Source organism: Daucus carota, chromosome 3 (assembly GCF_001625215.2).
Source record: "Daucus carota subsp. sativus chromosome 3, DH1 v3.0, whole genome shotgun sequence".
Lineage (NCBI taxonomy): Eukaryota > Viridiplantae > Streptophyta > Magnoliopsida > Apiales > Apiaceae > Daucus > Daucus carota.
Genome location: NC_030383.2, coordinates 62,528,251 through 62,549,895, shown reverse-complemented (window position 1 = coordinate 62,549,895; position 21,645 = coordinate 62,528,251). Strand labels below are relative to the sequence as shown.

Sequence of the window (21,645 nt, the reverse complement as noted above, 5' to 3'; positions counted from 1 at the left end):
AATGTAGTGGGTGTAGTAGTGTTTTATATTATAAAAAGTTGCTATTTTGGGAATGTATAGAATTGATGGGACATCCCAAAAAGGAAACTGTATAGAATTGATTGGGACGGAGGGAGTATTAACTATAGTTTTCACTTAACCCTAAACGTGGCTAATTCTCAATATAAAGTGATAGTGATAGTGATAGTGTTTGATTCTATTTCCATGCACAATAGAATACAAAAGCTAGCTAGTTAAGCAAAACAGTCACTACCAATATGGCCGTTAATATTGTGAATTTTCGCTTGCATTTCCCTTCGATTCCTTGTATGCTTAAACCAACTTCTTTTGCATCTGTAAACCGATCCTTTACTGCAGGCAAAGTTGTGAAAATCTCTAGTATTCGATGTACTAGTACTCGTGATAAAATATCGATTGGTAGAAGATCAGGAAGTTATTCTCCTCCGACCTGGGATTATGATTTTTTTCAATCTCTTGCCAGTAGTTTTAAGGTACGGGATATGGCTTTATTTATATATCAAGCATGCATGCAAGATCACCTTTTTGTTTATCTAATTAGGTAGATGGTGGATATTGTATTTTATGATCTATTTATTAGCTCTTCTCAGCATCTCAAATTTGTTTACTAATTAGCATGATTTCAGTGTGCCACCGACGGATCCAGCTCGGGAAGCTTGTGCATAATATTTTATAACGGTGATTAATTAGTTTACGTTAATTTGTTAGACTCGGTTATGTTAAAATCAATTGTAAAATCATTTTCTATATGGTAACTTTTCAATTTTTTCATTTAAATTAGTTTATTTTTCACCCTTCCAAATAATTGTTTGTTAATTTGTTATATTTGTCCATATTATTGTCCGTTGAGTGAGGGGCTAAGAGTTGCATATATATAGTTGGTTGCTCAAGGTATCATAACTTTATTCAGATACTAATCACTAGTTGGAGTCCTCCATATATAGTCCATAGATGATGGAAGTGCTGAATGTAATATATGATCTAATTAGGGCCTAGCCTAGATAGCACCCTAGCTAACTCTAGAGAACTCATGTTTGAATCATGTATATGTACATGCAGGGAGAAATTTGCAGTAGACAAGCTTGTGAATTAAAAGAAAATGTGAGGTTTTTGCTCAACAAAGAGGACTTGGACAGCCTCCATAAACTTGAGTTAGTTGATGCTATTCAAAGACTTGGAGTGTCCTATCACTTTGAGGATGAAATTAAGAGGATACTGGAGGCTATATACAACAATGATGAAAAGTTAAACAGTCAGGATCTTCATGCCACATCTCTGAAATTTAGACTATTAAGGCAGCATAACTTTAGGCCTTGCTCCCGAGTTTTTTTAGGAGAGAAAGCAAGTGAATGCAAGTGAAAGCAAGTGTGCTTTCACTTTCATCCCACTTTTGGAGTGAAAGTTTTGGAGTGAAACTATGCTATATTTGCACTCACTTTCACTCACTTTCAACTCTTTAAAAAACTCGGGAGCACACAAAAGAGTGAAAGTTAGATAACTTTACTTCCTCTTCACTTGCTTTCCTTCCATTTTAAAACTCGGGAGCAGGGTGTTAATGTTCCTCAAGGTGATTGTTTTCTCTTCAATTGGTTAAGTTTTCTATCAGAGTATATTTGCACACTCATGAAAATGATAACATGTTACTGATACAAAGATGTATACTCCTTTGTGTGATATATATTTTGTAGATATTTTTAAGCAATTTATGGACGAATCGGGGAAATTTAAGGCCAGCCTCAGGAAAGATATGAAGGGCTTGGTACAATTGTACGAGGCATCATACCTTTCAATAAAGAATGAAGAAATCATGGACGAGGCGCAAGATTTCACAACGAAGCACATGACAGACTACATAAATGATATCAGCTGTAAAGATGAAAATCTTGTTAAACTTGTTTGTCATGCATTGGAGCTTCCACAACGTTGGAGGGAGCCGAGGCAAGAAGCTAGGTGGTTCATTGAGTTTTATGAGACGTCTGCACCAGCAGAAGATTATGTCTCTAGCTTGCTCTCCTTTGCAAAATTGGACTACAACATGGTGCAGGCAATCTATCAAGATGATCTCAAACACTTGTCAAAGTACGTACAGTTTTTTTATCTAACAGTTGGTTTTTGTTTACTCGACTTGATGTCTCACGTACTATATAATTCAATTCATGTATAGATGGTGGAAGGACACGGAATGGGGTGAAAAATTAGGTTTTGCTAGGGATAGGTTGATGGAGTGTTTCCATTGGAGTGTGGGCTATAACCCTAACCCTGAGTTTAGTTATGGAAGGAAGGTGCTCACTGCCGTGACAACCTTCATAACTACCATCGACGATATCTACGACGTTTATGGTACTTTGGAGGAACTTGAATTGTTGACAAAATTATCAAAAAGGTGAACTGTCATTACTAACAAAATCCATTCCATCTATCAACTACTTGAATACATCTGCAATATCATGTCATAATCCCTAACATTAACGTCATCGTATATCTTGTGGCATTAATCAGATGGGATGTGGCAGAGCTGGACCAGCTGCCAGATTATGTAAAGGTTTGTTTTAAAGTGTTCTATGATAATATCAATCAAGTAGCCGAGGTTGCAGAAAGGGAACATGGTATCTCTGTCCTTCCTTACATCCAAAAAGCGGCAAGTTTAGCTAAACTCTGTTTGATATTTATGTGAAATAGATAATTTGTTAAGACTACCAGACTAGTATATGCCAATCATTTCTTTACGGTTTTCTTTCTTGCGTTCCATTTAATTCTTTACATTTCAAAACTTATCAAAAATAGTCCATGAGTCCCACTACTTTCCCACTTTTCTTACTTTTACACACTACTTTTACTCCACTATTTTCCTTTTATACTTTAAAAATCAATGAGTAACCACTCCAACCACTTTTTTTTCTCTTTTCCACTGCCCTCTGTGCCCAAACTATATGTAAACAAATGGTTGGGACGGAGAGAGTATTATTATTAACATAATTACTCGTCAATGGATATCTGATACAGTGGACTGATCTATTTGACGCTTATTTGGTGGAGGCCAAGTGGTACCACAGTGGATATAAACCAAGTCTCAGTGAATACCTCGACAATGCCTGGATCTCAATAACAGGGCCGGTAGTCCTTACTCATCTATATTTCTTGACTGAACCATCCTTCACCGACGAAGCCTTGCAAAGCATCATGAATTGTCCCAAAATAGTTCGTCTCGTGTCCATGATAATTAGAATTACAGATGATATCGCGACCTCAGATGTGCGTACTACATCTTTTTTTCGTGCTACATTGTCATACATTTTATACACCGGATGTTAATTAATTTAGGTTTACTACTGATATATATTGCAGGGTGAACTAAAGAAGGGTGACACTCCAAAATTGATCCAATGTTACATGAATGATAATGGTGTTTCGGAAGACGCGGCTAGAGAATACGTTAAGCGGTTTTTGATTGAGATCTGGAAGGAGTTCAATGAAGAGATGCAAGCTGCAGAGTCTATATTTTCGAAGCCTTTTATTGATGTGTGCTTGAATCTGGCTAGGATAACTACAGCCATCTATATGTATGGAGATGGACATGGTGCACCAAATGCTAAGGATATAGACCGTTCAACATATCTAATCGTTGACCCGATACCTATTTAGGTTACTCTCACCATCTTCATCGTTAATGTCTTGCAATAAATAATGTACTGGTCTACTGCAATATTTCTAGCATTCACCATCTGAGCTGTTTTGTGAGTCGACTTTCGTAACTAGGGTTCTAGCCGCCACTTCTCCATTTTTCAGATCTTCATCCCCTCACCGATTAAAGCCCTTCATTCTCCCATCCTCTCTTCTATTTACTGGTTTTCAATAAAAATTCGATCTAATCTTTTTTGGATGAGATATTGTTTAGTACATTATTATCAAAATTGTTAGTCATATATATCCAATTTTTTTTGAAATGTTAGGGTACTTATGTTCATCTTTTTGTAATGTTTGTGTGTTATGTTTTGATATTAATGTTGTGTGTTTTGATAAAGATTTCAGTAGTTTTGTGAAAATGATATATATGATATATTAAGAAATCTATAAAACTCGCTTACATTCTTGTACGATGGATATCGCAACGGTTCACCTTTCACAATAAATTTGATGCTACGATATACTCCCTCCGTCCCAGTCAATAGTATACATTGGGGGACGGGGGCGCGGCACGGACTTTAATGCTTCAATATAATATAGTTATGTAAATTATTTTTAAGATTTTCTTTTTTTGTATAAAAATATAACATTTATACTTTTATACAAAAAAAGAAAATCTTAAAAATAAGTTGTAGAACTATGTTTTATAAGAGCCTTAAAAAGCGTGTCGAGCAGTGAAAAAGAAATGTATACAATTGACCGGGACAGAGGGAGTAAGTTGATAGTAATTTATTTTAGTGGAGGCCGAACATGTTGAGGTGTATATATATGTACAGGTGTATATATTGTAATCTTAGCTTATATATACACCTGTACACGTATTAGCTCATATATCTAGCAAATGTTTTCGACTTTCTCTCTCCTTCCTTTTCCCCCCTATATGTACACACTTCTTTGCCTCCCTCTGTCCCTCATTCATTCACTCACTCTCCATCTTTCTAGTACTGCTAATCCTCACACTTTCTTGTTAGAAATTTCTTCTTCATTTTCCATTAAAAATTGAAAATCAAGAAAATTACAATTGCAATTCATATAAGCTAATACGTTGTACAGGTGTATATATAAGCTCATACGTTGTACAAAGTGTATACTCCCTCTGTCCCTCTCATTTGTTTACAGTTACTATTTTAGGGTGTCCCTCTCATTTCTTTACATTACTATAAATAGTAAGTTTTTCTCATCATTACACCCACTATCTTCCCCCACTATCTCATATTTAACAATAAAAACTACTATTACACCCACTACTTTCCTCCACTATCTCAAATCTATTATTAAATATTGATAGGTCTCACCACTTTACCCACTTTTCATCTAACTTTACTTATTTTTAATACATTGTCTTGGTCTCCGTGTCCCCCTCCAATGTAAACAATTGAGGGGGACGGAGGGAGTATATTTTATTTTAAGAGATTGTAATCTTTACAAACAAACATGTATATTATTGCTGTCCCGCCCCCAAGTCGACATGATTTCAAATCAATAATTACAACATTTTCGACCGGAATGGTAATTTCGACCAGCTTATTTTCGACAGCTTTACGCGGTCGAAAATAGATAATTTCGACAAAAACGGTCGAAAATACCTATTTTCAACCAGATTTTTTGCGGTCGAAAAAAGCCGCCTTTCTTGTAGTGAAGCTAGGTGGTTCATCGACTTCTACGAGACGTCTGCACCAGCAGAAGATTACGTTGCTGCCCTGCTCTACTTCTCAAAACTGGACTACAACATGGTGCAGTCAATTTATCAAGATGATCTCAAGTACTTGTCAAAGTACGTAAACGCTAGCTAGCTCTGTGAATGAATCTAATTTTTATTAACAGCTGGATAGTTTGTTTACTGAACTGAGCACTGTTTAATTTTGTGCAGATGGTGGAAGGACACCGAATGGGGCGAAATATTAGGCTTCGCTAGAGAAAGGCTGATCATGGAGTGTTTCTACTGGAGTGTGGGCTATAACTCTGACCCTGAGTTTAGTTATGGAAGGAAGGTACTCACTGCCATTACAGCCTTCATAACTACTATCGACGACATCTATGACGTTTACGCTACAATGGAGGAACTTGAAGTACTGACAGAATCAACAAAAAGGTGAACTGTTGATTGCACATTCTATATATTAATTAATATGAACACACCATGGATATGACTCCTCTAACATTGTAGTCTAGTAGGTATCCCTCTTCTGTCGTATCATTCCCCCGGCTAATTTTCCGAGCACATTAACATATATGTCATGTGGCTTAATCAGATGGGATGTGGCGGATTTGGAAAAAAAATGCCAGGATTCATAAAGGTCTGCTTTACAGTGTTCTATAACAATATCAACAACATAGCTGATTTGCAGAAAAAGGAACATGGTGTCAACATTCTTCCTCACCTCCAAAAAGTGGTAAATTTTCTTACGGAAAATGCTTCAGGCACAAGATACATAGTCCAGCGTATAGTGGTTTTTAAGCGTTGCACGCGTAAAAAATATTTACACATGCCACGCTTAAAAAGCGCTATGTGCTAGGCGTATGTACAACGCTTTTGAAGCGCTGTATGTGCGGGAATTTTTTTTAATCCCAGCCATCCGTGATCTGATCGGACGGGTGGGGAGCTGTGAGTTAAATAACGGTCCCCCATTGCTGAGACCTGGACTCTTCACATAAATAACACCAATTAAAACATCCCACCTCAATTATCATATCATTTTGTGCATAACTATGCTTGACATTCATGTGAACTGTTTTACAGTGGACAGATCTTTTCGAAGCTTATTTGTTGGAGGCGAAGTGGTACCACCTACAGTGGATACAAACCAAGTCTCAGAGAATACCTCGACAATGCGCGCATGTAATTTTAACTCAATTCATATTTTTTAAGCACAACCTCCTTCACTGAGGAGGCCTTACCGAGCATATGGAATTATCCAAAGATAATTCATCTGGCGGCACCATTCTGAGACTTGCAAATGATATGGGAGCCTTATACCTCTAAATCTATTTGTCGATCATATACTCAAATCGAGAATATTTTGACAGTTTATAATTTTGTCGGTAAACAACTCAATAAAGAGAAGCAAGGCCCCAACAAGATCATATATTATTCCCACATTATTATCATCCTCTAGATCCTTAACATGAGCTTGAGCAGTCGGTTCACACTTGTGTCTGTCCCGACCATTTCTTCATACTTTTGTTTTTGTGATATCTCATCCAATTTTTTATACTTCCAAAATATAAAACGTAGTGGTCTGTTTGACATTTTTGACAAATATTATAATTCAAGAAAGATAATTATAAAATAATGATTTTAGCTATACGTTCAAAAAACTTATAAATATGTGCCAAAAAGTCAAGCGATCTATATTGTACTCATCTCAAATGTAAACATTTAAGTGGGACGGAGGGAGTACATTTAGACATAGCATGTCGATTTACGTTCAATTCCATTTTCGATGATATCACAGCATGAACTAGCCAGGGGTGACAATCCAAAAGTGGTGTAATGCTACATGAATGACAACGGTGTTTCAGGAGAGGAAGCTAGACTTTACGTTCGGAGCTTGTTAATCGAGACCTGGAAGGAGATAAATGAAGAGAAAATAATTGCAGAGGCAACATTCTCGAAGCCTTTTATCGAAATGTGCATGAATCTGGGGAGGATAGCTCTGAGTATAAACATATATGGAGATGGACATGGTGCTCCAACTCTCAAGGAAAAAGATATACATATCTTTTTGTTGACCCCATACCTCTATAGTTTAATATTTCATCTTCTTCACCAGCTTGCAAAAAGCTGTACAATATTGAAGATTTTGAAAGGAAAAGATTATTGAATTACCAACTGGTATAACTAGATAAAACTCATGAGTGAAACGTTGGCTGATCTAATTAGAAAATCAATAAATTAAGATCGTTTGCTCGGATAATTATCTGAATTGATGAGGATATGTTATTCTATTAAGTTTTTTGCAAGTATTTTTAAAAAATTGGACCGCACACATACAAATATTATTTTTAAAATTTTCATTTTATTTTAAAAAAAATGATATTAATATTTTGATTCACAAAAAAAAATTAAAAGTAAAAATATTAATAAATATTTATAAATATACTAACTTTTACAAATTATTTACAAAAATAATGTCAAATTAAATTTTTTTTAAACATACACATTTTTTTCAAATTATTTACAAATACGACTTGCAACATTGATTTGCAGCTGTTGTGAATGAAGTGTTGCAACTCGCGTTGTAAATGAGGTTGCACAAGTTGCAAGTCATATTTCTTATAGAAGTTCCAAAATAATTTCTCGAAGTTGCAAGTCGTATTTTTGCAATAATGTATAAAAATTATATTCGTAAAATATTGAAAATTTGCAACAGTATTTTTGTAAAAAAACTTAAGTGGTTAGGCAGTTATGAGAAAAGCCTCCTGCGATCAAAACTTTTAAAAATACGTGCAAAAAATTTAAATGACTAAAATATCTCAATAAAGAGAGTAAAATTCAAAAAAACATATATCAAATCCACACACTTATTATATTACAAGTTCAAAACATGTAAATCCACACACTTATTATATTACAAGTTCAAAACATGTGTAACATGATTCCAGTAGCACACGGGATATATTTGGTTTGGTACATGAAAAATGTGGAACGTCATTATCTGATCTTATAGCAAAACTACTGACGTAGCACTCCATTATTAGGAACTTACTCGTATAACTAAGCTTCATGTATATATTTGATTATATATCATTAAAAGTAAAGGAACTTAACTTGGAAAAAGTTTAAGGAATTTAGCTTGGAACATCTTTAATTATGAAAAACTCTTATGTTGTGTTTGGTTGGGGTGAATGATTCCGGAAGGAATGGAATGAAAAATGAACTATCTTATGCATAATTTTTAAAAAATTTCATTCTTTCTTCCATTCCATTCCTTACATCATAGGCTAGATATCACACCTCCAATTTGAGATGGAATGCTCCATTCTCTCCTATCCTCAATTTCTTCACAAATCTCATCATAGCAATTTTGCACTCTATCAATTTTTTCTCAAAACTTTATTTCTATCTCTATTAGTTTCAAGTATTTTTACTCATTTCATTCCATTCCATTCCATTCTCCCCAACCAAACACAACATTAGTTAAAAAATGAGTTGGCATTTTAAAAATAAAAAATATAGATAATTTTATAAAAATATCACACTCCGGTCATACTCTTTTCTTATTTATGATTTTACCCAAATATTTATGAATGATTATATTTGTCGAACCAGATGTGTAGCAAATATTCATCAATTATCATATTGAAACTATATATTCTATTTATAATAATTTGAAATGATAATAATATATCATATTTAAAATATAGTCAGTATAACAAGTACCATCGAAACAAAACGTGTTTCCGATTCTTGCACATTTTATATGATATCTTACGATTCAATTTAACCAAATTACAGTATATAATAAGAAGACTATTATTTTGTTTTGAATTAGGGAGAGTATTCATGTTCTTGTCCCCTGTCGGTGAAACCAAATCTTTCTATTTCTGAGTGCTCCCGTCTTAATCCTAGCCTGGTTAGTTTGACAGTAAAATTAAACAAATTCAGGTACTCGATTTCCAGGAGAGAATCTATCTGACGCACAGGGTAACATCTACAATACAAAATTGTACTCCCTCCGTCCCAATCAATTCTATACAGTTTCCTTTTTGGGATGTCCCATCATTTCTATACATTCCCAAAATAGCAACTTTTTATAATATAAAACACTAATACACCCACTACATTCTTCCACTATCTTCATTATATAATAATAAAAACACTATTACACCAACTACTTTACTCCACTATCTCAAATCTATTATTAAAAAATATATGGGTCCCACCACTTTACCCACTTTCCACCTAATTTTACTCATTTCCTACACTTTTTCTTGGCTCCCTCCGTCCCAATGAGTTATATACATTGGGATCGGACACGAAGACCAAGAAAAAGTGTAGGAAATGAGTAAAATTAGGTGGAAAGTGGGTAAAGTGGTGGGACCCATATATTTTTTAATAATAGATTTGAGATAGTGGAGTAAAGTAGTTGGTGTAATAGTGTTTTTATTATTATATAATGAAGATAGTGGGAGAATGTAGTGGGTGTATTAGTGTTTTATATTATAAAAAGTTGCTATTTTGGGAATGTATAGAAATGATGGGACATCCCAAAAAGGAAACGGTATAGAATTGATTGGGACGGAGGGAGTAATACTTAATGACTTATGATATTCGGTGATTTAATATATTATTATTTATTTTTATAAATTTATATTATAAATGGTTTATAAGTTATTAAAATTATAATATTAAGATAAATTTAATAAATTATTTGTTTTAATATTGAAATTGATTTTTTTTAAATAAAAATAGATAAAATGGATAAGAAAATATATCCTCCAACTTTCTTATTTAAAATCGAAGATAATTTTAAACTCGGAAGAAGTAAAGCTAGCTGACGTAAACACGCTCCCGGTCATTTAATATCTCAAAATGACTTAACCATAACTCTCAAGTTTTTAGTGATGAGCTCACTAGAAGCCAAAAAGTAATTTATTTCAAAAAAAATAATTTATTAGTTAACAAAATTATGTAATTTGACGATTTTTATTCTACAATTTTCACTTAATTAGTTCGTGTACATCAGAATTCAAATATATCAAACTAATTGCTTATGGTAAATTTAATTTAGACACTAATGATCGATATACAGAATTTAAACTTTTTTATTACTAAAGAATTATACATTAGTTCTCAAACTTTGAATTTCCATGAAACAGAATTATTGGCAATAATTTACTGCACCCATGCCTATTGTATAGTTTTGACTTAACCCTATGCGTGGCTGATTCTCTATTTAAAGGAGTGGACGGAGCAGTTTTGACCTAATGGCCGATTGACTTAACTTAAGTGATACTATATAAATGAACTTGACTTGTCAGTTACTCCTTCCATCCCATCAATTTCTTTACACCTTATTTTTTTGGGTATCCCGCCCAATTCTTTACATTTCAAAACTTATCAAAAATAGTTAATGGGTCCCACAACTTCTGTACTTTTCTTTCCTTTTCACACTATTTTTACACTAATATCTTCTTTTTATACATTAAATGGCTCCGACCACTTCACTCACTTTTTTTTCCTATTTTCCACTATTTTATACATATTTCTTAACCTCCGTGCCCAACCCATTTGATAAGAAATAGGAGGGATGGAGGGAGCATGAAAGGTGTTTGGATAGCTTTACTGATAAGTCAATTGAATCTTTGGTATTTAAATTTGTAAATTAAAAAGAATTCAAATTATTAAAATACATTTTTTTAATATATAAAAGAATTACACATTAAAAATTTAAAATTTTCATAATAAAATGCAAATCATCAAAAAATTTAGCATTTCTGACTTTCAATTTCTGGCTTAAGAAGTACTTCTTTTGCCAAACAAAATGTGAAAATTAGGATCAATATAAAATATTAAAAAAAGCTAGAAGTTCGAGTGCCGAAGAAGCCCCTTAACCTTAAACATGGTTGATTCTGCTTAAAGTGACAGAGAGCGTCCAGTTATTCCAATGCACAATAGAATATAAATCAAATTTAGATTTATATATCAACGATTTTTCTAGTGCGTCCCCATGGGCACATACGAAGCATGGAATTTTGAAGGTTTTGATTGGTTCTTTTATATTAATAATGGTGGATCCCCTGCAAATACAACCACCACACCAATCAAAATCTCCCAAACAAATCAAATTCCGCGCTTAGCATATGAAAATAGGCACACACTAAACAAACCCATATATCAAATCAGGAACTCATGATTGACTCATTGTAAATATCACTTTAATTCTTTTACCTGACGATTCTAACCGCTATCTAGTTCATTTACATCCACCAAGTCAAATATATCAATTAATTATTTATTATGAAATTGACTTAATTTAGTTGCTAATAAATTAATTCAAAATTTAATTTTTAAATGACTAAAGAATTATATAAAAGTTGACCAACATTGAATTTCCATGAAACAGAATTATTGATAAATAATTTACTGCACCAATGTCGGTGTCTACCTGGTACTCCTTTTATTTCAAAATAATATTTATGTTTCATTTTTCATGTATTTTGAGATTTAAAAAAAACACACATTCATATATTTTTTTTCAATTTTTTTTTCTCAATAAAAGTTTAGCATCTATATTTTTATTCAGAATATTTGAAAAAAAATTAATATATATAAATAAACTTTTACACTTTAGCGCATGAGCGAAAAGTCAAAACAATTATTAATTTCAAATAGAGGGAGTAGTTTTGACTTAATCTTAAACATGGTTGATTTTCAACTTAAAAGTGACAAAGATCGTCCAGTTATTTTCAAACACAATAGAATACTCGTTCCGTCACAACAAATTCTTTACGTATGGTTTGGACACCGAGTTCAGAAGAAAAATAAGAATGTGATGAGACTCATTTACTATTTTTGATAAGTTTATAAATATGAATTAAGAATTAGACGACGGTAAAAAAATGTTGGGGACTGAGGGAGTATAAGCTGGTTGAGCCGGACTTCTCAACTAGAAGTCACTACCGGTCATGGCCGTTGATATTGTGAATCTTCGCTTGCATTTTTCCTCGCTTGTATGCTTAAACCGCTTCTTTTGAATCTGACACCGATCCTCCACTGCAAGCAAAGTTTTCAAAATCTAATATCCCACTCGTGATAAAATATCGATTTCATTTTTATCAAATACTACCTCTGCCCCTCTTATTTATTTACAGTTTTTTTACACTGCTCCGCACGCATTTTAAGGCGCATATAAAATATAGTTCCATAATTTATTTTCAAAAATTTTCTTTTTGTATAAAAATTTACATACTAAACTTTTATTTAAAAGAAAAAAAAGTTCAAAATAATATATCAAGCTATACTTTATCGGGTTTTGGTCCCTGACAACTGATTGTTAGTGAGGCTTTAACTAACACACAGCTCCATTATCAGATCTGTATTTCAAGGGTCTGGATTGAAATTTATTTTTTAAGTATCCGCTATAATTTTCCGCGGATAGGGAAGGTTCCTATCCGCCGAAAATTTCCGCGGATAGGAACCTTCCCTATCTGCGGAAAATTATAACAGATACTTAAAAATGAAGTTTTAATCTAGATCCTTGAAATATAGATCTCACCTGGAAGTGTGTATTAAATAACCTGTTCTTGACAACAGGTTGTCAGGAACCACGACCCTACTTTATTAAAACATTAGAATGTGTGCCTAGTCTCGGTGTAAACAATTGAGGGGACGGATGGAGTAACAAATTCAAATCTAGACACCGATCATAAGTTTAACACTTATTATATTACAAGTTCAAAACATGTGTAACATGAAATTTAAGACACAAGTCATAAGTTTAATACTCCCTCCGTCCCCCTGAGTTATATACATTGGGGGACGGGGACGCGGCACGGACTTTAATGCTCCCGTAAAGTATAATTCTATAACTTATTTTTAAGATTTTTCTTTTCTGTATAAAAGTTTGAATGTTATATTTTTATTCAGAAAAAGAAAATTTTAAAAATAAGCTATAGAACTATGTTTTATAAGAGCATTGAAGTGCGTGTCGAACAGTGAAAAAGAAACGTATAGAATTAAATGGGACAGAGGGAGTAAGTATTATATTACATGTTCAAAAAAAGGTGGAACATGATTATTTGATCTTACAGCAAAACTACTGAGGTAGCCCTCCATTATTAGGAACTTACTCATATAACTAGGCTCCATGTATATATGTGATTATATATCATTAAAAGTAAAGGAACTTATTTAGGAAAAAAAAGTCTAAGGAATTTAGCCTAGAGCAACTCTAATTATTATAAACACTTAGTTAAAAAAATAAGTTGACATGCTAAAAGTAAAAAATATAGATAATTTCATGAAAATATTATACTCCAATCATTCTCTCCTCTTATTTATAATTTTAGTCAAACTTGTATGAATGCCTATATTTGTCAAACCAGGGATGTGTAACAAATTCATCAATTATCATACATATTAAAACTATACATTCTATTTATAACAATTTTAAATAATAATAAAATGCTATATTTAAAATATAGTCAATATAGTGAGTACCATCAAAACAAAACGTGTTACAAATTTCGCACATTTTATATGATGTCTTACACGTCAACTTAACCAATCATTATAAGCAACCCCATCGGAGATATTATTAGTTTACAATGAAAATTATGTTTATATATTTCTTCCATTCCAAAATAGTAGTTTGATTTGACGTTTTGCACGTATTTTAACATAAAATTATTTAATAACTTTTTGTAGATTATTTCTGTTCTTGTCCCCTGTCGTCTGTGAACCAAATCTTTCTATTTCTGAGTGCTACGGTCTTAATCCTTGCCTGGTTAGTTTGACATTTAAAATTAAACAAATTCAGGGTACTCGATTTCTAGGAGTGAATCTATCTGACGCACATGATAACATCTACAAAATTGTAGTAATACTTAATGACTTACGATATTCGGTGATTATATATATTATCTATTTTCATAATTTTATATTATAAATGGTTTATAAGTTACTAAAATTATAATATTAAGTTAAATTTAATAAATTATTTGTTTTAATATTGAAATTGATTTTTGTTAAATAGAAATAGAATAACTTATTTGTAATTTTAAAATTAATTTCATTATTATATAAATAGAAAATTTCTTATTTAAAATCGAAGATAATTTTAAACTCGGAAGTAGAGCCAGCTGACGTAAACACGCTCCCGGTCATTTAATCTATACTATACTATAATAAGCCAACATGGCTATAATTTGTAGTTCAAGGTTTTAGTTATATTTTTTGGTTTGGTACTCTTCTTTTGGTACTACAAGTCTACAAATGTGGAGTCTATTAGTATTATAAACAGTTTCAAATACTAAAAACACTCCTAACAATACATTATCATATAATATTTCATTAAAAAATTATAATGATGTTATAAATAAAATTATAAATATACAATTTTGAATATCTTTTTTTAACAAGAACCTTCATATAACTCTTTTTATATTCTACGAAATATATTTAGTTTGCAGGACATTGTTTAACTTGCAGAACATACATTATATACTTATGAAACATAGATGATTTTCAACAATTTTAATGAATACATGATATTTGTTGAACATACTTCACAAAATAATGTATTTTATAGTGTTTTGATTGCAGAACATAAGTGGTCTCCACGGTCTCCAATAAAAGTGGTCTTCATAAAACTTTACTCATTATATATACTAGCCTTTAACCCGTGCGAAGCACGGACGGGTATATAGTTCGTAATTTATTATTTATAATTTAAATTTTAACATCATTTTATCAGTATTTTAGTATTAATAGATTGAATTTTAATTATATTATATTATTCAACTGACTATATATATATATATATTTATATATATATATATATATATTAGTACATTTAATCCGAATTTAGTATACGTAGATTTAAAAATAAAAAAAATAAGAAAATTCAAATTTTTGCCAAACATAGCCGATCGTGTAATACCTTTGCAAAAATTCAGTAATCTAATCAATCGAATTTCAAACGTAATTTTGTAATCTTGGTTTTTTTTACGACAATAACTTCTAATATTAGAGTTAAAAAGAGTTATATAATGATTCGTGTTTATATTGAAATAGAATACATCAAAATTAAAAAGAGTTATATGAAGGTTCTTGTTAAAAAAAACATATTCAAAATTGTATATTTATAATTTTATTTATACCATCATTATAATTTTTTTAATGAAATATTATATGATAATATATTGTTATTAGTGTTTTTAAAATATTATATGATAATATATTGTTATTAGTGTTTTTAGTATTTGAAACTGTTTAACAATATAATACTAATGGAAGGTTCTTGTTAAAAAAAACATATTCAAAATTGTATATTTATAATTTTATTTATACCATCATTATAATTTTTTTAATGAAATATTATATGATAATATATTGTTATTAGTGTTTTTAAAATATTATATGATAATATATTGTTATTAGTGTTTTTAGTATTTGAAACTGTTTAACAATATAATACTAATGGACTCCACATTTGTAGACTTGTAGTACCAAAAGGAGAGTACCAAACCAAAAAATATAACTAAAACCTTGGAATACAAATTATACCAATGTTGGCTTATTATAATATAGTATAGATATTTATTAGGGTTTGTCCATTTTTAGGTAATCGGGAGAAAATATAGTCAGTTGAATAATATAATTTAACCAAAATTCAATCCATTAATACTAAAATACTAATAAAATGATGTTAAAATTTAAATTATAAATACTAAATTACGAATTATATACCCGCCCGTGCTTCGCACGGGTTAAAGGCTAGTATATCAAAAAGCTAACAATAACTCTCAAGTTTTTAGTAATGAGCTCACTAGAAGCCAAAAAGTAATTTTTTTAAAATAATTTATTAGTTAACAAAATTATTTAATTTGACAACTTTTGTTCTACAATTTTCACTTTAATTCGTTTACATCAGAACTCAAATACATCAAACTAATTGCTTATCGTAAATTTAATTTAGTTTAGACACTAATGATTCATACAAAATTTAAACTTTTTTATTACTAACATGTATTTATAGATCCTAAAAATCTATTTAAAATTTGAAATTCTGCATTTTATAAATCTGTTCTAAAGACGGGTTTTCTCTTATTCGCCACCCTCCTAAAAAAATTACATATTAGTTCTCAAACTTTGAATTTCCATGAAACAGTATTATTGGCAATAATTTACTGCACCCATGCTGTACAAGACTACAAGTGCTTATTGTATAGTTTTTGACTTAACCCTATGCGTGGCTGAGAACTACAAGTGTCTATTGTATAGTTTTGACTTAACCCTATGCGTGGCTGATTCTCTATTTAAAGTGGTAGAGATCTTCCAGTTATTCCCATGCACAATCTGAACTAGAAGTTACTACCAATATGGCCGTTAATATTGTGAATTTCCGCTTGCATTTCTCTTCAGTTCCTTGTATGCTCAAACCAACTTCTCTTGCACCTGTAAACCGATCCTCCACTGCAGGCAAAGTTGTGAAAATCTCTAGTATCCGATGTACTACTACTCATGATAAAATATCGAACGACAGAAGATCCGGAAATTATCCTCCTTCTACGTGGGATTATGATTTTTTCCAATCTCTTACCAGTAGTTTTAAGGTACGGGATATAGTTTTATTTATATATCATGCATGCATGCAAGATCACCTTTTCGTTTATCTGTAATTATGTAGATGGTGGGTATGTGTATTATATGATTTATTTAAGAGGTCTTCTCGGCATCTCAAATAATTTGTTTACTCCCTCCGTCCCAGTCATTTGTATACAAATGGTTGGGACACGGAGACCAAGAAATGATGTAAGAAATGGGTAAAGTTAGATGAAAAGTGGGTATAGTGGTGGGACACATTTATATTTAATAATAAATTTGAGATAGTGTAGGAAAGTTGTGGGTGTAATAGTGTTTATATTATTATAAAATGGAAATAGTGGAAGAAAGTAGTTGGTGTAATGATGTTTTATATTATAAAATTTTACTACTTTTGGAATGTATACAATTGGTGAGATTAGGCCTGTAAACGGATAGGATTTGGATCGGGTCTAGCTAAATCCATATCCTGATCCATTTAAATTTATCGGATTCGGATCGGATCGGATCAGGAGTCGGATATTTTACAAGTCAATCCATATCCGGTCCACTCGGATCATGGATAATCGGATCAGAGCCCCGATCCACTAAAAATTATGAAATATATTTTTTCACCGTGAACAATGTTTTAACTTTCATAAAAAAAAGGTGATATTTTCTAGCTATATTAATACATAAACTTTAGCGTAATAGGTAAAAAAAAACTCATAAAGCAGTATTTAATAAAAAACTTCAACACATAATTAATCAAGTAAATAGAAAAATAATAAATAAGTTGCTTAATGCTTTTGGAGGAAGTAAATTATGATTTGCTCCTCTATTAATAAAGATTAAAATCGATAAATATGTCTTAAATACGGAACCATGTGATTGAGGAGGTTTTAAGTGAAAGAGTTAGCTCCTGTGTTTATACTCACTCTACATAAAAAAAGGAGTGATTATTAGATTAATCGGATAACAAGAGTGAGAGCCATGTCAAGAATTAGGAGCGGCGGATCGATTATAAGAAAATATGATTTAAGGTTTTGTCTTGTATCTTTAGAAATTTTTATTTTGTATGTGATATATTAATAATAATATATTATATTATATTATAATACAATATAATATAAAATATATAATATAGTTAAGTATGAATCGGATCGGATCGTTAACAGATCGGATTTGATCATATCCATATCCATTCTTTATCGGACCGGATTATTATCGGATCAGATTATTAGCAGATCGGATTTTTTTAATAAGGATCCATATCCATTTATTTAACCACGGATCGGGTCGGGTCGGATCGGGTATCCGATCCATTTACAGGCCTAGGTGAGATGTCCCAAAAAGGAAACTGTATACAATTCATTGGGACGGAGGGAGTACTAATTAGCCCCAGTGGTGGATCCAGTTCGGGAAATAAAGTGATGGTGTATAATATTTTATAATGGTGATTAATAGGTTTACGCTAAATCGTGACTCGGTTATGTTAAAATCAATTTCAAAATCATTATTTTGTATAGTAATTTTTCAATTTTTTCACTTATATGAGTATATTTTTCAAGATTTGACCTTTATTTACCTGATTTTTTTTCTATACCATAATGTCCTCATTCCATTATATTTTAAGTCTACAGGGATCTCGTATTTCACCCTTAATTGTTTGTTTGTTATGTTTGTCTATATAATATATAGTCCAGATGATGGAAGTGTTGAATGTAATATATGACCTAATTAGGGCCTAACCTAGCTAGACCCTAGCTAACTCTAGAGACCTCATGTTTGAATCATGTATATGTACATGCAGGGAGAAATTTGCAGTAAACAAGCTTGTGAATTAAAAGAAAATGTGAGGTTGCTGCTCAACAAAGAGGACTTGGACAGCCTCCATAAACTTGAGTTAGTCGATACTATTCAAAGACTTGGAGTGTCCTATCACTTTGAGGATGAAATTAAGAGGATACTGGAGGCTATATACAACAATGATGAGGAGTTGAACAGTCAGGATCTTCATGCCACATCTCTGAAATTTAGACTCTTAAGGCAACATAACTTTAATGTTCCTCAAGGTGATTGTTTTCTCTTATATTGGTTAAGTTTTCTATCAGGGCATATATACAGTCACTGATACAAAGATATATACTCCTTTGTCTGATATTTTGTAGATATTTTTAAGCAATTTATGGACAAATCGGGGAAATTTAAGGCCAGCCTCAGCAAAGATATGAAGGGTGTGGTACAATTGTACGAGGCATCGTACCTTTCAATAAAGAATGAAGAAATCATGGACGAGGCGCAAGATTTCTCAACGAAGCACATGACAGACTACATAAATGATATCAGCTGTAAAGATGAAATTCTTGTTAAGCTTGTCTGTCATGCATTGGAGTTTCCACAACGTTGGAGGGAGCCGAGGCAAGAAGCTAGGTGGTTCATTGAGTTTTATGAGACGTCTGCACCAGCAGAAGACTATGTCTCTAGCTTGCTCTCCTTTGCAAAATTGGACTACAACATGGTGCAGGCAATCTATCAAGATGATCTCAGATACATGTCAAAGTAAGTACTGCAGTAAAGACCTTAATTTTTTTCATTATCAGTTGGTTTTTGTTTACTAGACTGGATGTCTCATGTACTATATATTTCAATTCATGTATAGATGGTGGAAGGACACGAAATGGGGTGAAAAATTAGGGTTCGCTAGGGAAAGGTTAATGGAGTGTTTCCAGTGGAGTATGGGCTATAACCCTAACCCTGAGTTTAGTTATGGAAGGAAGGTGCTCACTGCCGTGACAACCTTCATAACTACTATCGATGATATCTATGACGTTTATGCCACTCTGGAGGAACTTGAATTGTTGACACAATTAACCAAAAGGTGAAATGTCATCAACTAATTGAATACCTCTGCAATATCATGTCATAATCCCTAACATTAACGTCGTCGTATATCTTGTGGCATTAATCAGATGGGATGTGGCAGAGCTGGACCAACTGCCAGATTATGTAAAGGTTTGTTTTAAAGTGTTCTATGATAATATCAATCAAGTAGCCGAGGTTGCAGAAAGGGAACATGGTATCTCTGTCCTTCCTTACATCCAAAAAGCGGCAAGTTTAGCTAAACTCTGTTTGATATTTATGTGAAATAGATAATTTGTTAAGACTTTTAGACTAATATTATCATTAACATAGTTACTCGACAATGGATATCTGATACAGTGGACTGATCTATTTGACGCTTATTTGGTGGAGGCCAAGTGGTACCACAGTGGATATAAACCAAGTCTCAGTGAATACCTCGACAATGCCTGGATCTCAATAACAGGGCCGGTAATCCTTACTCACTTGTATTTCTTAACTGAACCATCCTTCACCGACGAAGCCTTACAAAGCATCATGAATTATCCCAAAATAGTTCGTCTCGCGGCCATGATTGTAAGAATTACAGATGATATGGGAACCTCATATGTGCGTACTAAATCTTTTTTTCGTGCTACATTGTCATACATTTTATACTCCGGATGTTAATTAATTTAGGTTTACTACTGATATATATTGCAGCATGAACTAGAGAGGGGGGACACTCCAAAAGTGGTCCAATGTTACATGAATGATAAGGGTGTTTCGGAAGACGCAGCTAGAGAATACGTTAAGCGAATGTTGATTGAGATCTGGAAGGAGTTAAATGAAGAGATGCAAGCTGCAGAGTCTACATTTTCGAAGCCTTTTATTGATGTGTGCTTCAATCTGGCTAGGATAACTACATGCATGTATATGTATGGAGATGGACATGGTGCACCAACTGCTAAGGATAGAGACCGTTCAACATATCTAATCGTTGACCCCATACCTATTTAGTATACTCGATTTATCTTCTTCATTGTCTTGCAATTAATAATGTACTACTCTACTGCATTTTTCTAACACTCACCGTTTCAGATGTTTCGTGAGTCGACTTCCGTAACTAGGGTTCTAGCCACCACTTCTCCATTTTTCAAATCTTCATCCTCGATTAAGCCCCATTCGTTCTCCCATCTTCTCTTCTATTTACCGATTTTCAATAAAAACTAGACCTAATCTTTTTCTGGATGAGATTCGGTTTAGTACTTCATCAAAGTTGTTAGTCATGTTCATCGTTTTGGAATGTTAGTGTGTTATGTTCATCTTTTGGAATGTTAGTGTGTGATGTTTGGATATTTTTGTGTGTTTTGGTACCGATTTCGGTAGTTTTCTGGGAAGGGTTTATATTCCATTTTGAGAGATCTATATCACAAGAGTTCACCATAAATTTGCTCCAATATCAGTTGATGTAACTATAGTTCAGAATATTGTGCAACACATGGTGTTTATGTGAAGGTTAATTGCAATGATTTAGTTATATTTAAATCTTATCGGCACTAGTATTTTATAGTAATGATTATCTTGTAATGATTAGTCATATTTAAATCTAATCGGCACTAGTATTTTATAGTAATGATTATCTTGTAATGATTATTCAGGTAACTAATCAGTTAAATTAACCATCTTTAGAACATGTCTTTCAAGAGGCGAAAGCAGTTGAGCAAATACTACTTTCTCTTGGAAGCTGTATCGTACAAAATTTTTCATCTCTTTTATGCAACAACCTGATTTCAAATCACTAATTAGAACATTTTCCATTCACTTGACAACTAAAAAGAAATCCCATTGGT

At 32.3% G+C, this 21,645-nt stretch overlaps 3 protein-coding genes across 3 annotated transcripts; all 3 read left to right on the top strand.

Moving 5' to 3' along the window:
- The first annotated feature begins 215 nt into the window (after positions 1-215).
- On the top strand, positions 216-3,896 carry LOC108213850 (terpene synthase 10). Its single transcript, XM_017385640.2, has 8 exons — positions 216-491; positions 1,078-1,341; positions 1,567-1,585; positions 1,707-2,097; positions 2,183-2,401; positions 2,518-2,656; positions 3,022-3,270; positions 3,364-3,896. Exons 1-8 carry the CDS (start codon positions 258-260, stop codon positions 3,658-3,660), a joined length of 1,812 nt encoding a protein of 603 aa, XP_017241129.1. The 5' UTR covers positions 216-257; the 3' UTR covers positions 3,661-3,896.
- A 1,449-nt stretch (positions 3,897-5,345) lies between these two features.
- Positions 5,346-6,044, top strand: LOC108212903 (myrcene synthase, chloroplastic-like). The gene is made up of 3 exons (XM_064090891.1): positions 5,346-5,476; positions 5,573-5,794; positions 5,955-6,044. The coding sequence occupies exons 1-3, from the start codon at positions 5,433-5,435 to the stop codon at positions 5,995-5,997; spliced, it is 309 nt and encodes a 102-aa protein (XP_063946961.1). The 5' UTR covers positions 5,346-5,432; the 3' UTR covers positions 5,998-6,044.
- A 10,649-nt stretch (positions 6,045-16,693) lies between these two features.
- On the top strand, positions 16,694-21,644 carry LOC108214017 (terpene synthase 10-like). The gene is made up of 7 exons (XM_017385794.2): positions 16,694-16,983; positions 18,765-19,026; positions 19,123-19,513; positions 19,614-19,832; positions 19,924-20,062; positions 20,174-20,422; positions 20,516-21,644. Exons 1-7 carry the CDS (start codon positions 16,750-16,752, stop codon positions 20,810-20,812), a joined length of 1,791 nt encoding a protein of 596 aa, XP_017241283.1. The 5' UTR covers positions 16,694-16,749; the 3' UTR covers positions 20,813-21,644.
- The last annotated feature ends 1 nt before the right edge of the window (position 21,645 follows it).